Source organism: Panthera onca, chromosome A3 (genome assembly GCF_046562875.1).
Source record: "Panthera onca isolate mPanOnc1 chromosome A3, mPanOnc1 haplotype 2, whole genome shotgun sequence".
Lineage (NCBI taxonomy): Eukaryota > Metazoa > Chordata > Mammalia > Carnivora > Felidae > Panthera > Panthera onca.
In genome coordinates, this window is record NC_138341.1 from 63,853,347 (window position 1) to 63,871,891 (window position 18,545).

General features: G+C 35.0%; 1 protein-coding gene and 1 non-coding gene across 7 annotated transcripts in view; one reads left to right on the top strand and one right to left on the bottom strand.

Annotated features, from left to right (window-relative positions):
* Positions 1-18,545, top strand: part of FANCL (FA complementation group L) — an 86,269-nt gene that overhangs the window by 37,641 nt on the left and 30,083 nt on the right. For 5 of the 6 annotated variants that reach the window (XM_060605414.3, XM_078444499.2, XM_078444502.1 and 2 more), the window contains one exon: positions 2,929-2,997. The exons of the other annotated variant lie outside the window; for it this stretch is intronic. In XM_060605414.3, coding sequence (XP_060461397.1) covers positions 2,929-2,997 — 69 coding nt within the window. The remainder of the gene's footprint in view (positions 1-2,928; positions 2,998-18,545) is intronic. 6 annotated transcript variants of the gene reach the window in all.
* Positions 9,093-9,199, bottom strand: LOC132673022 (U6 spliceosomal RNA). The gene has a single exon (XR_009607835.1). It is a non-coding gene; the product is annotated as a U6 spliceosomal RNA (small nuclear RNA).

Here is an 18,545-nt window from a genome sequence, read left to right on the forward strand (position 1 = left end):
AGAGTCAAGCTGATTAAAAAAAAAAGTAAACCATAAAGCACGCTTACCTTTGAAAATATACAAACCTTTATTTCTTGTATCTGGTATTTTTTGATATATAGTAAAAGAACACATTTATTTTTTTGCTTGAATACATATTCTCCCAATTCTGCCATTCCCCCTCACTGTCTCCAACCCTCAAAGAAAATATTAATTTTAAATAATCACTCTATTAAGTAAGTACATAAATCAAAAAAGGGAAACAGTTGAATTTTGTCACTTTTCTAGGTGTATTTCTACGCAGTATTTACAATACCTGGTGGACCAGAGCTTCCTTGGCTTTGGCCAAGGGCAGAACTACTTGAAAACCAAATCACATGTTTCAGAGGCTGGGCACTCTGTCTCTGATGGCTGTTTCTGTAATTTGCTGCAGTTTGTATGTATTTACTTGGCGGTAACCTTGCTGCTTAGATGGTCCAATCACAGAACACTTGGGTTAAAATTTTCCTTAGAACAATATGCTACAGAGTCTAAAAAATACCATATATGATAAAAATATTTACTTAATATGCTATGATAATTCTTTTATAGTTACTGATTTGATTGAATTGTTTCAAGTGAGATTTTAAAAACTGTTAATAAAAATGATTGACCACTTATTTTTTAATTAATGCCCCTTTATGTGGAGTTTTTGTTGTCATTTAGACTGCTAAAGTAAAACTTGGCAATTAGTCTCTGGTTTTATATATACCTATCTATACAGCTTCCTATCAAAAACTATCTGAATTTTGATGAAGCTGTTTCACAATATTGCATTAGTCATCTGTGTTGTAGTTAGTGCTACCACACAAATGATTCTGAAATATCTAGGATCCTACTTCATAATTCATGTTAAGTCTTCCAGAAGTATATCAGTTTGCTTTTTAGGTTCTATATATAATTATGTATAGTTTCTTATATAAACAAAATCGATGTTGAGCATGAATATAACATACACTATATTTGCATTTAACTTCTACAATAAAGTCACCTACAGATAGATCAGTCTAATTTATTATACTTGTATGTCTGCATAATTATACATAAAAATATATTTGAAAGATGTTCTTATCTCAAATTCTAAAATTCTGTGGAGACTCATTTATGGATATGGGATCATATCAAATTTATTCTAACTCTTTTTTAACTATCTGTAGGTCTCTTTCTGTATCTGTCTGTATATACTTATTTACTGAGTCCTATTTGGATTAGGATCATATTTTCTTTTAAAATAATGTTGCTGTATGTACTAAATGACTTCCACATTAACAGCTGTTTTCCTTTGTTCATCTACTCTCAATACAGTAAACATTTCATTAACTTTGTACTCTTCCCTAGATTGATGATTTAAGTTAAAGAGTTGATATTGTTCATTGTTGGGATGAGTAGGAGATAAAAAGCAGCGATTTAAATTGAACTAGATACTCCCATTTTTGACCCATGGACGTTTCAAGTGTGCATTATTATTTTTACAGAATCTTAACATGCTAGAGGGAAGAGATGTTATAAGACTTTTAGTTGTGTCTCATCAATTTTACATATCAAACAGCCAGGGAGGTTAAATGACTTGTCCAAGATCATACAAGTTAGCAGAACTAGAAATCAGAAAATTAAGGTCTCTGCCTGCACTTACTTTGAGATAATCACAGGACTTGTAAAAATGGCATACAGATCGTTTTTGTAGTGATTATAACAGTTATAATCTGAAGTACTTAGAATCTGATATTTAGAATTGTACTAGAGCTCCCTCAGTCTCAGCCTGACCTTCTTCTTTTTTCCTTTTCTCCAAATTAAATCATTATTATATTTTTATATGATTTCCTGTATACTTTCCTTTGTGTTACCAGTTCTGTGTAGTCAGGTACCATCAGAATTTGTTGATAATCTTCTTTTTAGCAAACCACATATTATAACTAAATGTTAATTCTTTTCAAAACATTGACTTTGGATGGGCTGGCGTGTGCTAAATACTGTAGTGCTAATTCTTGGAACCCATTTGCTTATTCAGCGAAGTAGTGAAAAAAGTGGCAGTCTAAAACTTCTTTTAAACATTTTCTCAAATGAGAGACAGAGGTTTTCCCCAAACTCATTTTCTCTTAGTAAGTTTTGCTTTTTAATGAAAAAAGAAATGAGTATTTTATAATTACATGTGACTTTCAAGAATCCAGAATTGGATTTTACAGAAATCATGTAGTACAATTCTATAATAATGAAATTGATTTTAGGAAAAATTGCCTTTGTCTTTCTTAACTTGGACATCTGATTTGTCCTTAATGACTGTCACTTTTTGTGTGAAGGTATTGAATTAATTTTCTCTTTATCAACCATGAAAAGGTTTTTCTTAAAGCTATTACTTCTATTTTTCCTTAATAACCAGAAAGCATTTCATTGCTTCTTTTTATTTATGTTCTTGCTAAGAGTAATTGCTTTGTTGTGGAAAATACTTCTCTTAATTGATAGCTTATATTTTTTGTACATTTCATGATTCTTTTAACAGATAGAGCATTTTTAAATAGTGACTGAGACTGAGATTAAATTTTAGGTTGAAAGGATATTAAATACCAATCAGTTTTAAAGATGAAAAATCTCTTGTTTTAAAGAGAAAGAAACTGAGATCCTGTGTGGTTCTCCCCTCAGCTTACATTAACAGGTGACCTGACACTGAATTAATTCATTATTCTTTACTCAAAACCCAGTGCTTTGGCATCCCAGTCACCAAACTTTGTACCTCCTGAGCATAACTTGACTATTAATTAGCTCTTGACATTTTCTATAAGAATAGAATCAAAATATTTATATATAATGCGTTTGAATTTATAATAAAACTTTTCCTATTCAGTTTTTCTAAGATACTTCGTGTGAAATTACCACACAGAAGCAAAAATCACCTGATTTTATGCTTTTTTGTAGTACCCTGCAGAATCACCAGATTGTTTTGTGGATTTTCCTGTTCCATTTTCTGTTTCTTGGACACCACAGGTAAGTTGTTAAATTTATTTTAAGTAGCTAAAAAGCATAAGTGGCCTTTATAGGTTATAGAGTGTTTTTTTTTTTTCTTTTTAGGTTTTTTCCTAAGCATTTATTTATAAACAGAACTTTTAGAGTGCTTTTTTCCATATTTTCTAGTGGTTAATATCTACTTTCTCCCTCACCTCACATGTAAACACACCATCCAGTATTGAGATGTTTATGCCTCATAGTAGATAAATATGAAGGTCTAATGACAGAAATTTTCCTTTAAATTTAAATCATAAAGAACTCTGTAAAGCCGTGAGCAGTAAGTGGAAAGTTGAGTGGATTTTTCAGATTGCTAAAAGTGTTAATATTGATGGCATAATATCAGAGAATCATTTTTCATAGGAGAATGAGTTATGACTGAAAATACAAATCATTTCTACTCAGTTTTTATTGTTATAAAGGAGTTCCCATAATTCATCCCTGAACTTAGATTATATTTTTGTGTGGGCTTTGGAACATTCATACTTCATGTACAGAATGTAGGAAATTCTTGCTCCTGCTTGTGTCAATTTAATTTCTTAAAAAGTTGGTGATAATTTAACAAGAGGATGAAATTAGAAGTGCAGTGTAAACAGCAACATTATGTAGATACAAGGTGGTATGGATACTAGTCGCACCATTGTCACCATGACGTGTGTGTGATTTTTAAAGATCTGACAGAGTGGTGGTTAGACTCCAAGGACAATCTAATGATGACAGGCAGGGTCCTTCTTTCACCAAGTAAATTGTGGCAGTTGATAGCAAAATGGAGAGAGCATTTCTATTCTTATGCAAAGAGGGGGAAAACACATTCCTGTGGACATTTTACAGATACTCTCCAGGCTGCCCATATGTGTGTTAGGAAATTTTGATAGGGCCAAGTAAAAATTTATGCTTAATGTTTTCAATAAAAACAGAGTCAAGTGATTGTATATGTAGTTAGTTTTTTAAAAAACCTAATAGGATTTAAATAGTGTTGTATAAGTTCAAATATCCTTTTAATCACACACATGTTAAAAATTATTTTTCTAATTTTTTTTCCTTAAAAACAAAAGTCACCCTCCTTTCGATGGAAATTGAGAAAACACAGCAAAATAAAGGAGAGGAAATACCCTGTAATTTGCTTTTGGTATTCTGATATATGTTATAAATATCTAAGAAATGCTGTGTTGATTTTTTTTTTTTTTTTAAAGAAACTTTTCCTCTTTTCCAAATGTACATTTTCTATTTGGCCTTCCTCTTTTTAAAATATGTATTTTCCTTTTTTTTAAATATACATGTCCTATTGGCTCTGTAAATTTTGTTATGTGTGAGATTATGAGATAACACTATGCTTGTATTATTCTTTTCAGATCTTCTATCTCTAGATTATATTTTAATATATATCAAAATCCCAAGACTATACTTTTGATGAGTTTCTAGTGTTTTTGAATGTAGATAACTCAGGTTTTTCCCATACTTAAATCTGTGAAAAAGTTTGCATCTCCACAAAAAGAGTGTTAGCACTTACCTTATTCTGTCATTTAGCAAAATTTGTGATTTCAATACACTGGGAAGTCTCTGAGGGTAATTTCTTTCAAAGTTTCTATCGCTCCTTAACACCAGCTCGATGCCTTGCACATTTAAGCATGGGATGAATTTTAGATTTAATTAGGTCATACAGCAAGTTTTCTGTTTTGTACTAGCTCTAAGAAGACAGAACTAATTAGTAACTGAAATGTCCTATTTATTTTTTAATTAAAGAAGATACTAAAATTCTTGGTAAAGCACAGATGAAAATTTGGCTACCTTCCTTTTTATCCACAGACTCTGATTTGACAGATGTTAACTTTTTGTCATGTTTGTTTCACTTACATCTTTTATTTCTGTCTCTCTCTTAGGAATAAAATGTTCTAGGAACAAGTAAGACTTTATTTCCCTCTTTTTCCTTTTTCTTTTCTTCTCTCCCTTTCTAGAGGTAACCACCTTCCTGAAATTGATACATGGTCTATCCATGCATATTTTTTTGCCACATTTGCTCATGCCATATTCTGTAATACAGGCTGGCTGAAGTTTTTAAACAGCATTGTTTCTGAGATCTACCCATGGTCTTTGTATGTTTAGTACATTTACTTTAAATGCTTAATATAGTTCCATTATATGAATCCACCAGTTAACTTATTCATTGCCATACTGATAGGGTTGTTCACAGTTTCTTAGGTAGTGCTCTAGTGAACATCCTTATGTTTCCTTGTACACATGGGAGACTTTTAGGGTGGCTTATGCCTAGAAGTGAAAATGTTGGATTGAAAGGAATGTGCCTCTTTGAGATTACTAACTGTTGCCAGATTGCCTTCCCAAATTGGTTGTCTAAGTTTACACTCGTACCCAGGATTGCATAGTAATACCTACTTTTCCAAATCCTTTCCAAGTCTTAGTCCGACTGTAGTCTGACCTTAATTTTTAACAAGAATTGATAATCATCATTATGGTACTTAAAATCTTTGTATATTTAAAATTTTTTCTTTTATTGTAAGTGTCCCTTTTTTATTTGGGTACCAGTTGTTGGTTACATGGAATGTATCTTCTTTCTGTGGCATACTTTTTAACTTTGTGTATGATCTTTTCTGTCAGTCAGAAGTTTAACTTTCAGTGTGGTCCCATGTATCATCTCTTTCTTGTGATTTCTGCTTTTTGTGTCTTGAATGAGAAAATCTTTCATATCTTGTTCTGAAAAGATAGTTTCCTAATATTCTAAAAGTTATATGTTTTTTTCACATTTAATTAGGAGCTGGGACTCTTATTTACACTTGGCTATTTAGTATATGCTCATAAAATTTGGATTTGTCTTCATTGTGTAAGTCTAGGGGTGATTTCAGTTTTTCTTTTACATTTGCCATTAAAATTGAGAAAATTTTCAAAATACATTATTTACCTGTTTTAGCATCGAGCATAGCAATACATCATAAGCATTTTGGTGATTCTACCAGTGGTATGAACTCTTGAGTCTTTTAGACATGATAAGAGTATTGGCAAGGTTTATTTTAAGCGTAAGAAGCAGTATCAGACCACTGTGTATGGTCTTTTTCCATTGCCTTTTTGGAAACAATTTTGCTTGTGGGAGTTATTTTCTCTTAACAATCTTTAAACAGTTGTAGTTCTTAAGCAAAATAAACGTGGTCTAACAGCAAACTTCTATTTACGAGATTGTAAATAGGTCCCAGATCATTGATTTAAAAAATTCTTGTCTGTTTTTGTACATTTCCTCTTTGGATTCAGTGTTTCTGGACTTTAAACTTGGAAGATCTTTATTTTCCTTTCTTTTTGTGAAATAATAGGCATGGCTTTGTGGCATCCATATTAAAAATGGGTAATTTTCCTTATGGTCCCTGTCTTCCTGCTGGGTTGATAATGTTTTGATGTATTTTTCTTTTGCTCTGATGAGAGGTCTGCTGCTGCTGCTCTGACATATTCATTTGGATGAATAATTATAACTTGCACAATGTCAAGCTGAAGATGGTAGGGTTTTGTGCGTCATGACAAGCCTAGTAGCCAGTGCAGGTGTCTCACAGCATGATCAGCAACAGCCAGTGTATTCTGGCTCAGAGGAGACATTTAGAGTAGTAAGAAATCAGCACCAAGGGCAAGGCTGCTGCTACTACTGCTGCCGTGATCTGTGCCAAAGAAACACAAAGTGCTTCTCAAAGACAAGTGACTGCATACGTCTTTTCAGCAATTTACTTTGTTTACCCAATAAATTTTGTTTTACAGATTTTAGCGTATAATGTAAGAATATCTCATGATTTTTATCTTAGTCTACTTCCCAGCATCGCAGATGCTCCAAAATATATCTTTAACAATCTGCTACCTTTGGGACTTTTACTTCCAGGTTGTATTTGCAAATTTTGTTGACTAATGAGACCATAGAATGCTGTAATGTAAGATTTTAAGTGCACTGAAATTGGTATCTAAAAGAACAGAATTCATTCTCTCCAGGTCACTGATCAACCCCAAATAGGTGTTAGAATTACAGTTCTACCTATAACTGTGCCATTAAGTGCAGGTTTGGTGATGTATCCTTGCCATTGCAGTTGGAATTTTCAGATTTGGTATGATACAGTAAGTAGCGGTCTTTATGTTTTTTATCATGGAAGTCTCATATACTTAGAGTAATGCCATGAATGCAAGAATAGCAAAACTAATGATGAAACCTCTGGCTGATAAGCTGATGGTGAATGAAGAACTCATAATTAAAGGAAACAGTCCTATTACATAGCAGGGAGCATGATCCATTAGTTAGAGCAGCCGACTAGCAGTTGGGAATCGTTGGTTTTGTTTACAGTTCAGCCATTGACTTAATTGTATAATTTCAAACAAGTCATGTGACTGCCCCTTGCCTCAGTTTATGTGTGTATGCAGATAATGAACTTTTTCTTTTTCACAGAGATATTGAGAAAAATAAATTGGATTTAAAGTAAACAATGTCTGGGGAAAAACCCTCCATATCCCATCTAAGGATCCTGTGTAACTACTCCTTTTTTGCCCTCCTAGATTATCTTTCTTTCCATTTTTTTCTTTGCTCTCTTTATTGGAGAACACCAAGTACTGGATTCTTGTTCCCTCTTAAATTGATTAATTAAATGTGCTTTTGCCAAGGCAGTTTTGTTGCCATAGTGGTATGCTTAAAAAGACATCAAAAGGACCAAAACAAAGAAACTTAACTCAATGTTGAGATCATGTGATATGGTAAAAGTATCAATGTGATATTGGCCTCAGTAATCTATTAGCCATCTTTCATTTTTTTTCTTTTTTAATAACTGTTGTTGTTGTTAATTTATTTTGAGAGAGAGTGAGAGAAAGAGAGCATGAGCAGGTGAGGGGCAGAGATGGGTAGGGGGGAGAGAGAATCCCAAGGAGGCTCCACGCTCAGTGCAGAGCCTAACACAGGGCTTGATCTCATGACCCAGATCATAACTTGACCTGAAATCAAGAGTTGGATGCTTAACTGACTGAGCCACCCAGGTGCCCAGTAACTTATTTTAAAAGGACCCTGCATTAATTTTAAAAAAGAGAGAGAAAATACAAATAAGCAAGCTTAAGAAAATATAAAATCACCTGTAATGCCTTCATTTAGAATGGGGTTCTCACCGGATAATAGCTTTGAAACTATGCTTGTCACTTGACAACATATTTTAGTTTTTAAAACATCACTGATAATGCTGTGCATTTATCCTAGGAACTCCTTAGAATCATTTAGTTTTTAGTTAGGTTTATGTTTATCCATCAAATTAAGAACTGTCGTGTCCATAATCTAGGAACTGGTTATGCTTACATTTATTTAGGTCCCTCACTTAAGGGACAGTGGTTTCTTAATCCATATTTTGCATATTTTTGTTGAATTTACACCTAAGCATTTAAAAAAATGTGTTGCTGCTGTGAATACTTGTTTAAGAAATCATTTTTTCTAGGGGCACCTGGGTGTCTCAGTTGGTTAAGCATCCGGCTCTTGGTTTTGGCTCAGGTCATGATCTCATGGTTCATGAGTTGGAGCCCCATGTCAGGTTCTGCACTGACAGCTCAGAGCCTGCTTGGAATTCTCTCTCTCCCCCTCACTCCCTGCCTATCTCTCTCTCTCTCTCTCTCTCTCTCTCTCTCTCTCTCTCTCTTTCAAAATAAATAAACTTAAAAAAATAATATTTCCTAGTTTACCATGATAGTATGGGCAAGCTATTTGTTTTTAAGTTTTTACTTTTTACTACAGTTACATAAGAACATAGTTTAAAGAGTTAGGTTACAGGGTTTTTGTTGATGTTGTTTGCTTTTTAGACCAAATAGTACTTCCTAGCCACTTTCCCACCTTTTTCTCCTTCTGCAGAGTCAGTGACTTTTAATTTTTAGCTGATCCTTTTGGTCTTAGAATATTATTTGTATTATTACGTGCTCTTGTAATTATACTGCATTTTGTTTTTGTGTTAGTCCTTATCTGTTAACTTTCCACTATAGATGAGGTTGCTGTTTCTTCTCCCACTCCACACACATGCATACTTCGTATCTTCCTGTTTTCCCCAAATAGCTATCTTTTATTTATTTACTTTTTTTTTTATATGGAATGTTTCACGAATTTGTGTGTCCTCCTTATGCACGGGCCATGCTAATCTTCTCTGTATTATTCCAATGTTAGTAGATGTGCTGCTGAGGTGAGCGTCCAAATAGTTACCTTTTAATTTTGATTATATTAATATTGAGGGTTTATATTATTATGAACACGTATGTATATTATGCAGAGATGAGCCTTGTAGTTAACCCTCATTTTTCCTTTGTCACCCTGGCTGTTGCTATTCCTAGAGTTAACAGTTACCTTACTTTGTCACTTCGGTAGTTTTCTCTGTACTTAACACTCATTCAGCCCCCAAATTCCATCACTTGTCTACATCTCCTCTTAGCCATCTATATTAGGTTTTCTGTTAGCTTTATTTTCTGGGAAATTTCATCAACTTTACCTCCTAACCTTCCTGTTGAGGTGTTTTGTTTGTTTGTTTTTTTTCTTTTTACTTCTGTCATGTTCATCTCTAAGAGTTCACTTCATAGGTATATATTTTCCCCAGAGATAGTAATATTTTTCTTTTTTTTTTCCCTCCGCCTCTGAGTCGTTTCTATTTCCTTGAGTTGCTTTTTTGTCTAGGCTTATAATCTTTGTTTATCTGCTTGTGATGAAACGTCAGCTATAAAAAGCTCTTTGGAAGCTTTGAGTGCGTATGTGGGGCCTGTCAACTGTGAACCTTAGTGTAGAGTCATCTGAGTAGATCGTGTGATGAGGAATGCCAAATGTCAGTACCTTTTAGGGCTTTTTGAATGATTGATTGGTTGGTTAGATTTCTTGGAGAAGACTCTTCCAACCTTCTGCCTGGTAGTCTCTGAGCAAGCAGAAAACATTCCTGTGAGGTATTAAGTTGACCAAGGCTGGTGGACAGGACACCACAGCCTGAATTGGTAAGCAGTTAACCTTACGGCATCTTCTGCTGATAAGGCGGAACATCATATAGCTGTTAAAGAGACATGCTTACAGGGTAAACTTCTATTACCATAGAGCAGATAAATAATGAGGGTGGATTTGGAGCTAAGAGGCAAAAAATGATATCCAAGTTATCACTTGGTATTTTCAGACTTTTTAATTTGGCCATTCTTGGTTGTGTATAGTAGTCATTTTTTTCCCCCTTTTTTTCCTTCCGTTTTGTTTATTGTTGATGTATTTAAATCTGTTTTCTTTAATGATTTTCTATCCACTAGCCTTGTTAAAGTCTTATCTCATAATTTGTCAATAAATTCATTGGATTTACTGTGAACATAATCATATCATTTGTAACAACAGTTTTATTTCCTCCATTCCGATCTTTACACCTACCCCCCCCCCCCCCTTTACTGCTCTGGCTAAGCTCTCCAATACAATGTGAACTATAAATAGTAAACACAAGCGTTCTTGTATTGTTCTAGATCTCAAAGGAAAAACTTCTGAGTTTTTAATATTAGGTAGATTTTTGTCTGTGTATTTCTTGTACTGAAATCCTTTAACAATAATTAATGGAATTTATTTGTATTTCCAGTTTGCTAAGAGTTTTGTTATGACTGGGAAGTTGAAATTATTAAATGTATTCTCTTTAAACATAAAGAGATAATCAAATTGTTTTTCTCCTTTAATGTTAATGTGGTGAATTATTGGATTTCCTAATATTAAACCAGTCCTGTGTTCTTGAAATAGACCCTGTTAGGTCATGGTGTATAACTGTTTATCTATTGATCACACACCTATGATCTTCGATGTATATTGTATATCGCCAGATTTCATTTCTTATATTTTTAGGAATTTGCATCTGTGAGCAATCACTTTGTTTTTTCTGCTTCCAAAATTTTGTTTTTGTTGCCTGTCTAGTTCTCCCTGTTTTTTTGTGAGATTGTGTCATGAAGAAAAAACAGCGATAACATAGTTTTAGTGCATTTTGGGGAGGGACTGAAATTAGATGTGTGTATTTAATACACCTTCCTTATCTAGTAGCTTTTACCCCCCCTTTTTTAATAGAATATTAAATATTAGATGTGTAGTTACTACTTTATTTGAATTCTGATGTATAAACTAGTTGTGAACATGGGATGTTAAAATTCATTCTTTGGTTTTGCCAGTGGGCTGCTAGTTAAAGAGAAATACTGAAATTTCTGAATAAGTGTGCTGAATATGAATGGAGTCCCACATTTCCAACTACAGGCAAGTGACAAAAGAAATAAATCCTCTTATTTTCCCTCCCACTCGTGTTATACGGAGGGGATTAGTGTGGAAAGTTCAGGGTTCTTTGGACTTTCATAGAACTTAGGAAGATAAGTAAGAGGAACTAACTTATCAAAGGTCTACTAGGGAAGTTCTATCTTATTTTTAGTGCTTTATTAGATGAAATTGTATAGCTGTCATGGTCAAGTCTTTCTTTATAGTTAACCTTGAAAAAGGACATAAACAGAAAAGCAAGAAGCAACATTTTTCAGTAGGGAACAATTTAAATGTCGCATACATTTATTTCCACTAGTAATATGTGGAGCACTGAGTCGGATCCGGACATTGTTGTGGTGAATTAGACAGGTTCTAATACCTAGGGTAGGCTTTCAGGATTAACTTTCAGTCTGATAAGGAGAGAGGTATTTAAAAAGATGATTTTAGTAAAATATGTTGAGTGTCATGATGAGCTGTTGTGATAAGGTGGAGAAGAAGCACATAATCTAACCTGATGTGACTAAGCACGTTTTCTGGATAGGATGTTACTTGAGCTCAGTGCGTCTTGAGGCATGAGAAGTTCGGTTTGGGAAGGGAGATGATACTTCAGGAGACAACTGCATTAGCCAAAGACAAAGGCATGAAATTAGGAGATAGTACATGAATTGCACAGCTTTTGGTGTTCTGTGGGCAGTCTGAGAACACTGGAGCTTTTGCTAGACTGAGGCAGCATCTAGTGTATGCGCACACCTTGTTTTACTGTGTTTTGCTTTATTGCACTTCACAGATATTTTCTTTTGTGCTTTTGTTTTTTACAAATTGAAGGTTTGTGGACTCTTGCCTTGAGGAAGTCTCTTGGCTCCGTTTTCCAATAGCATTTGATCCTTTCTGGTCCCCGTCCATTGTGGTAATTCTTACGGCATTTCAGGGTTTTTCATTATTATTTGTTATGATGATCTGTGACCAGTGAACCTTGATGTGACTATTGTGATTGTTTTCAGTCCCCGTGAATTGCACCCATTTAAGATGGTGAACTTAATCGATAAATGTGTGTGTTCTGACTGCTGCACATACTGGCTTTCCCCCATCTTGCTCCCTTTCCCATGGCTGTCCTGTTCTCCGAGGCACAAAAATCTTGAAATTAAGCCAATTAATAACCCTAAATGGCATCTAAGTATTCAGGTGAGAAGAAGAGTTGAAGGTCTCTCACTTTAAATCAGAAGCTAGAAATGATTAAACTTAGTGAGGAACGCATGGTAAAAACCAGGATAGGCTGAAAGCTAGGCCTCTTGAGCCAAACACTAAACCAGGTTATGAATGCAAAGAAGTTCTTGAAAGGGATTAAAAGTGTTACTCCAGTGAACACATAAGCAAACACACAAATGATAAGAAAGCAAAACTGTTTAGTGTTTTCGAGCGGTCTGGATAGAAAGGCAAACCAGTCACAGCATTCTTCTAAGCCAAAGCCTAATGCAGAGCAAAGCCTTAACTCTCGTCAATTCTGTGAAGGCAGGGAAGAGGTGAGGAAGTACCAGAAGGAAGGTTTGAGGCTGCAGAGGTTGGTTCATGAGGTTCAAGGAAAGAAGTCCTCTCTAAAGCATAAAAGGGCAAGGTGAAGCAGCAAGTGCCGATCTAAAGCTGCAGTAACTTTATTCGAAAGATCTAGCTAAGATAGTGAATGAAGGTGGCTACACTAAAGAAGAGATTTTCTGTGTAGACAAAGCAGCATTCTTTGCAAGATGCTGCCATCTGGGACTTGCATAGCGAGAGAGAAGTCAATGCCTGGCCTCATAAGCTTCAAATGACAAGTTGACTGCCTTTTTAAGGCCTAATGCACCTGGTGACTTTAAGTTGAAGCCGGTGCTCATTTACCATTCGGAAGATCCTAGAGCTCTTAAGAATGATGCTATATCAGCTCTGCCCATGCTCTATAAATGGAACAACAAAGCCTGGGAGACATCCCATCTGTTTACAACATGGTAAGAAAAAAAAAAGATTACTTTTAAAAATGTCACTACTCATTGACAATGTACCTTGTCACTCAAGAGCTCTGATGGAGATCTACAAGGAGATTCATGTTTTCATGTCTGTTAGTGCAACATCCATTCTGAAGCCTGTGGATCAAGGGATGATTTTGACTTTCACGTCTTAATATTTAAGAAATGCATTTTGTAAGGCCATAGCCCTGTAGCCTCCAGATCTGGGAAAAAAATTGAAAACCTTCTGGAAGGGATTCACAGTTGTAGATGCCGTAAGAACATTCGTGATTGATGGGGAGAGGTCAAAATACCTACGTGAACAGGAGTCTGGAAGAAGTTGTTGCAAACCCTCATGGAAGACTTTAAGGGTTCAAGACTTCAGTGGAAATGTGGTGCAGATGTGGGGGAAACATCAAGAGAACTAGACTTGGAATTGGAACCTGAAGGTGAGACTGACTTGCTTCAATCTCCTGATCAAACTTTAACGGGTAAGGAATTATTTCTTATGAATGAGCAAAGAAATTGTTTTTTTTTTTTTTGAGATAGAGTCTACACCAGGCAAAGATGCTGTGAAGACTGTCGAAATGACGGCAAGGGATTAGATATTACAGAAACTTAGTTGATAAAGCAGTGGTGGAGTTTGAGAGAATTGACTGTAGTGTGGGTCAGATGCTGTCAACCAGCATTGCATGCCACATGCAGAGAAATTGTTTGTGAAGGGGAGGAAGTCCCTCAGTGACTCAAACTTCATTGTTGTCATATCTTAAGAAATTAGTGCAGCCACTCTAACCTCCAGCAGCCACTACCCTTGTCAGTTTGCTGCCATCAACGTCGAGACAAGACCCTCTTCAGGCAGAAAGATAGGACTCTGAAAGCTCGGGGGATAGTTAGCACTTTCTGGCAATAATGTGTGTGTTTTTTTTTTTTTTAATAAAAGAACATTATTTTACACATACGTTATTGCGCACTTAATAGGTCACAGTGCAGTATCAACGTAACTTTTACATGCACCGGGAAACCAAAAAATTCATTTGACTTGCTTTAGTGCAACATTTGCTTTATCGTGATAACCACTTCAGTGCAGTGGTCTGGAATCAAACCCACAGCATATGGAAGATGAGCCTGTAATGTCCTTGTCTTTTGTAACCTATTTTAATTTAAAGTCTGCTTTGATAATTAGTATTGCCACCCCTGCTCTCTTTTAGTTGTTATTTGCACAGAATATCTTTTTTCATCCTTTCACTTTTAACCTTTTTGTCTCTGTGGATTTAAAGTGAGACTCTTACAGACAGCATATAGTTGGAACATGTGTTTTTATCCATTAGCCAATCTGTGTGTCTTTTGTTTTTTTTTTTTTTTGGTTCTTGCATATACATTTCTTACTGAAAAACTCATTCATAAATTAACGTACAAAAATGTACAAACACATGATTAAATAATGATGAAGGACTGTTTTTGCGGCAGATATTTTTTGAAGGTACCTTTAGATTTCCGTGTAAAAATGCACACTTGGTACCTCTTAAAACATAAGAACAAACTCAAGAAAAACATAGTGACAAAAGTAAGCTAGCTTACTTTCGATGCCATTGTCCATTGTGAATGGATACAATCAGTACATGTGGCTGTTACTCACCTGTTAATGTCTGTGGTAGAGGAGCTCTAACAAAAGGGCCCCTGTAATGTTAAAATGAATATTTTTGCAATAACCCCCGTCCCCCAAGAAAGAAATGAAAGGAGAAACCTTTCCCTGCATGCAGCAATCAGACAAGACTGATTTAAGGGGTCACCCGTCAGTAGCCTTAAAGAATTTTAGCTGCCAAAATATGTACAAGGTCACATTTGGTTCTTATTGAAATCTGTCTTTTGATTGGAGAGTTTAATCCATTAATATTTAAAGTAATTACTGATAAGGGGGGACATTTCTGTCATGTTGCTGCTGTTTTCCATATGTCTTATTTTGTCCCTTAGTTTTTGCATTACTGTTTTATTTAGACTTAGTTAAAATTTTCTAGTTAAACATTTAAATTTCTCCTTTTTGTGTATATGTAATAGATATTTTCTCTGTGATTACCAGGATTACATTTAATATCTTGAAGGTATAACCTTCTAACTTGAATTTATACCAGCTTGACTTCGAAAACATATACAACCTTTGGTCCTTTGCAACTCTGTACCTGTGCTTTTCAGTTGTTATCACAAAGTTACATTTTTATACATTGTGTGCCCCCAAACCACCAACTAATAATTTTTTAAATGCATTTGTCTCCTATAGAAAGCAAAATGCAGAGTTACAGACCAAAGTTACAAATAATGCTAGCTTTTAGACTAATTGTTATAAAAATGTGTTAGTCTCTTAAATCTTAGAGGAAACAAAGTAGTGTTAAGCCATTGTTTATGATAATACTAGCTTTTATAATTGCTCATGTAATTACCTTTACTGAGATCTTTATTTCTTCAAAGGGCTTCATGTTACTGTCTACTGTCCTTTCATTTCAACCTGTGAGACTCCCTTGAGCATTTCCTGCAGCGTAGGTCTAATGATAGAACTACTTCAGCTTTTATTCAGCTGGGAATGTCTTAATTTCTTCTTCTCTTATGAAGGACAGTTTTGCCAAGATTTTTGGTTGTAAGTTGTTTTTATTTTTGTTTTAAGCACTTTGAATATATCAGCCCACAACCTTCTGGCTTTCAAAATTTCTTGGAAATCTGATTGTTTTTGAGGATCCCTTGTCTGTGATGAGTCACGTCTTGCTTTTTACAAGATTCTATCTTTGGCTTTTGAAAGTTTGTTTATAAGGTGTCCTGGTGTGGATCTCTTTGATTTCATCTTACTTAGACTTCACTGATCTCTTGGATGTTTATATTCATGTCTTTCATCAAAATTAGGATTTTTAAGGTATTATTTCTTCAAATGTTCTCTGCTACTTTCTGTCTTCTTTTGGGTCCTCACAGTGCTTGCATTGTTGATGTGCCACCTTTCCCTTAGGTTCTGTTCTCTTCATTCCTTTTTGTCTCTCTTGCTCAGATTTGATCATTTACACTGTCTCGTCTTTAAGGTCCCTACTCTTTTGCACGCTCAAATCTGCGTTTAGATTGCTTTTATGAATGTTCCATTTCAGTCATTGTACTTTCAGCTCCAAAATTTCTTTCTGGTTTCTTTTTAGGTTTTCTTTCTCTTTATTGGTATTTCCATTTTGCTCATACATCATTTTCTTGACTTTCTCCACATCTCTCTTTAATTTTTAAAGCATCCTTAAGACCATTTTTTCAGGTTCTTTGTCTAGTAGGTCTACTATCAGGTCTTTTTAAGGGACCATTTCTTTAATGTTTTTTCTTTGGATCAAGGCCACATTTTCCTGTTACTTTATGCCTTGTAATTTTGTTGTTGTTGAAAACTGGATACTTTTACTAGTGAGGTAAGTCTAGAAGTTGGATTTTCCCTTCTCCCTAGAAAGGAAAGATCATAATCTCCCGCTTTTTTATTTTATTCTTTTGGGTTTTTTTTATTATTATTATTCTCATAGGTTGTCTCTGTGCCAAGGATCAGATTAAGGTATAAGCTTATTAGGGTCTTTTCTGGTCAGTTTTGAGCCTGCATCTTTCCCTGCACTTGTATATTAACTTCCACATTCCCTCTTTATATGCAGTTACTTTTAAAGTTCACATCTTTAATGTCTGACTCCTAAAAAGGGGATAAAAAGAAAAATGATGAGGGAAGAGGGCACTGGCTCTTAAAATACTCTGCAGGAGGAGGAGAGGCTTGCAACAATCGGAGGAGATACAACAACAATGTCCAACTGCCTCTTTGCCCCTCTGAGATTAGAAGCCACGTTCATATCAGAGCACAGATTGCTGCTAATTGCAAGACAAGATTCCTTTTGCCTACTCTTCCTCCTATAAGCTGTGCAAGTTGCTCCTGGAGTACCTGGAGGGCTGTTGGTCATGGGGCTGGGTGATGGAGAGCCTCTGTCAAGTGAAGAGCTGAAATAGAATTTGCAAGCCTTCAGTAGACTCCAGGGTTCCAAAATAGATACATCACACAGGTTCTATCAGTGTAAATGCTGTCTAGGTGGGAGACAGATTCCTGGTGTTTTCTACTCAGCCATCTACTCAGAATCATCTCCTAATTAACTTGATGTTGAGTTTTTATTTTATTTTTTTTAATGGTCTACATTTTGAGAGTGCCTACTAATTGTCAGCATGCACTTGACAGATGTTTCTTTCTTTTCTTTTCCCTTCTTTTCTCTTTTCTCTTCTTTTCTTTTTTTTTCTTGGCTGCTGTAGTCATTCTGTAATGGCTGTTTATGAAGTGACTGTATTTCATTTGACTTTGTGGGTAGATACCCTCTTCTTAGGACTTATAAATAGTAGCAAATCTTTTTTTTTTTTCTTTTTGAGCAAGAGACAGGGTGGGGGGGAGAGGGAGCTGGAAAGGGCAGAAGGAAAGGGAGAGAGAGAACCTTAATGTGGCTTCATGCCCAGTGGAGCCTTCCAGCGGGGCTTGACCTCACAACTGTGAGATCATGACCTTAGCCGAAGTCAAGAGTCAGACACTTAACCAACTGACCCACCCAGATGCCCCTAGTAGCACATCTTTTAAGTCATCATCAGCAGTGGTCAGTTACAGTCAAAATAAGGTTAAGTATTGGAAGAGTTGATACATTCCGTGTGGATTGCTTGACAGAGAATAGCATTTGATTAAATAGGTGTAGTTATAGAGCTATCTACAGAAAATGTGGAGAACATCAATGAAGCTTGCAAATAAGATCAAATGAACTGAATATTTAAGAGATTCACTATCTCTTTAAAGATATCTGATTAGAAATACTGCAATTAATATTAAAATTAAGTTTCTTAAAAAAGTTTAATCTTGATATTTCCTTATTCTATTGAAGCTTTTTGAATCCCCTAGAGATAAAGACAAAAATGATTATTAGAGGATTTATCTGCACATATTATAGGAAAGTATAAAAAAAAATCAGAATGGAAAGCAACTGTTGCAAGTACCAGAAAATTATGCTATTAATTTAAGTGTCATCAGAGCACAAAAGATCACATTCCGGGACTGTGAGAAAATTATTAAAATACTGGAAATAATAGTACTTAAGATGAAGATATTATACTCTAAGATCTGGTTAAGTGACTGACATTATTATATCACTTCAGGTATTATAAAAGTAACAAAATGCTTTTAAAGATAATAAGCATTACATTTTGAGATTGGCAGTGTTCACACTTTTCTGCTTAAGTGCTTTCCTAGTTTAACATAATTTAATAACAGTTATGGGAGAATAGTTAACATCTGAGTTCTCCTATAT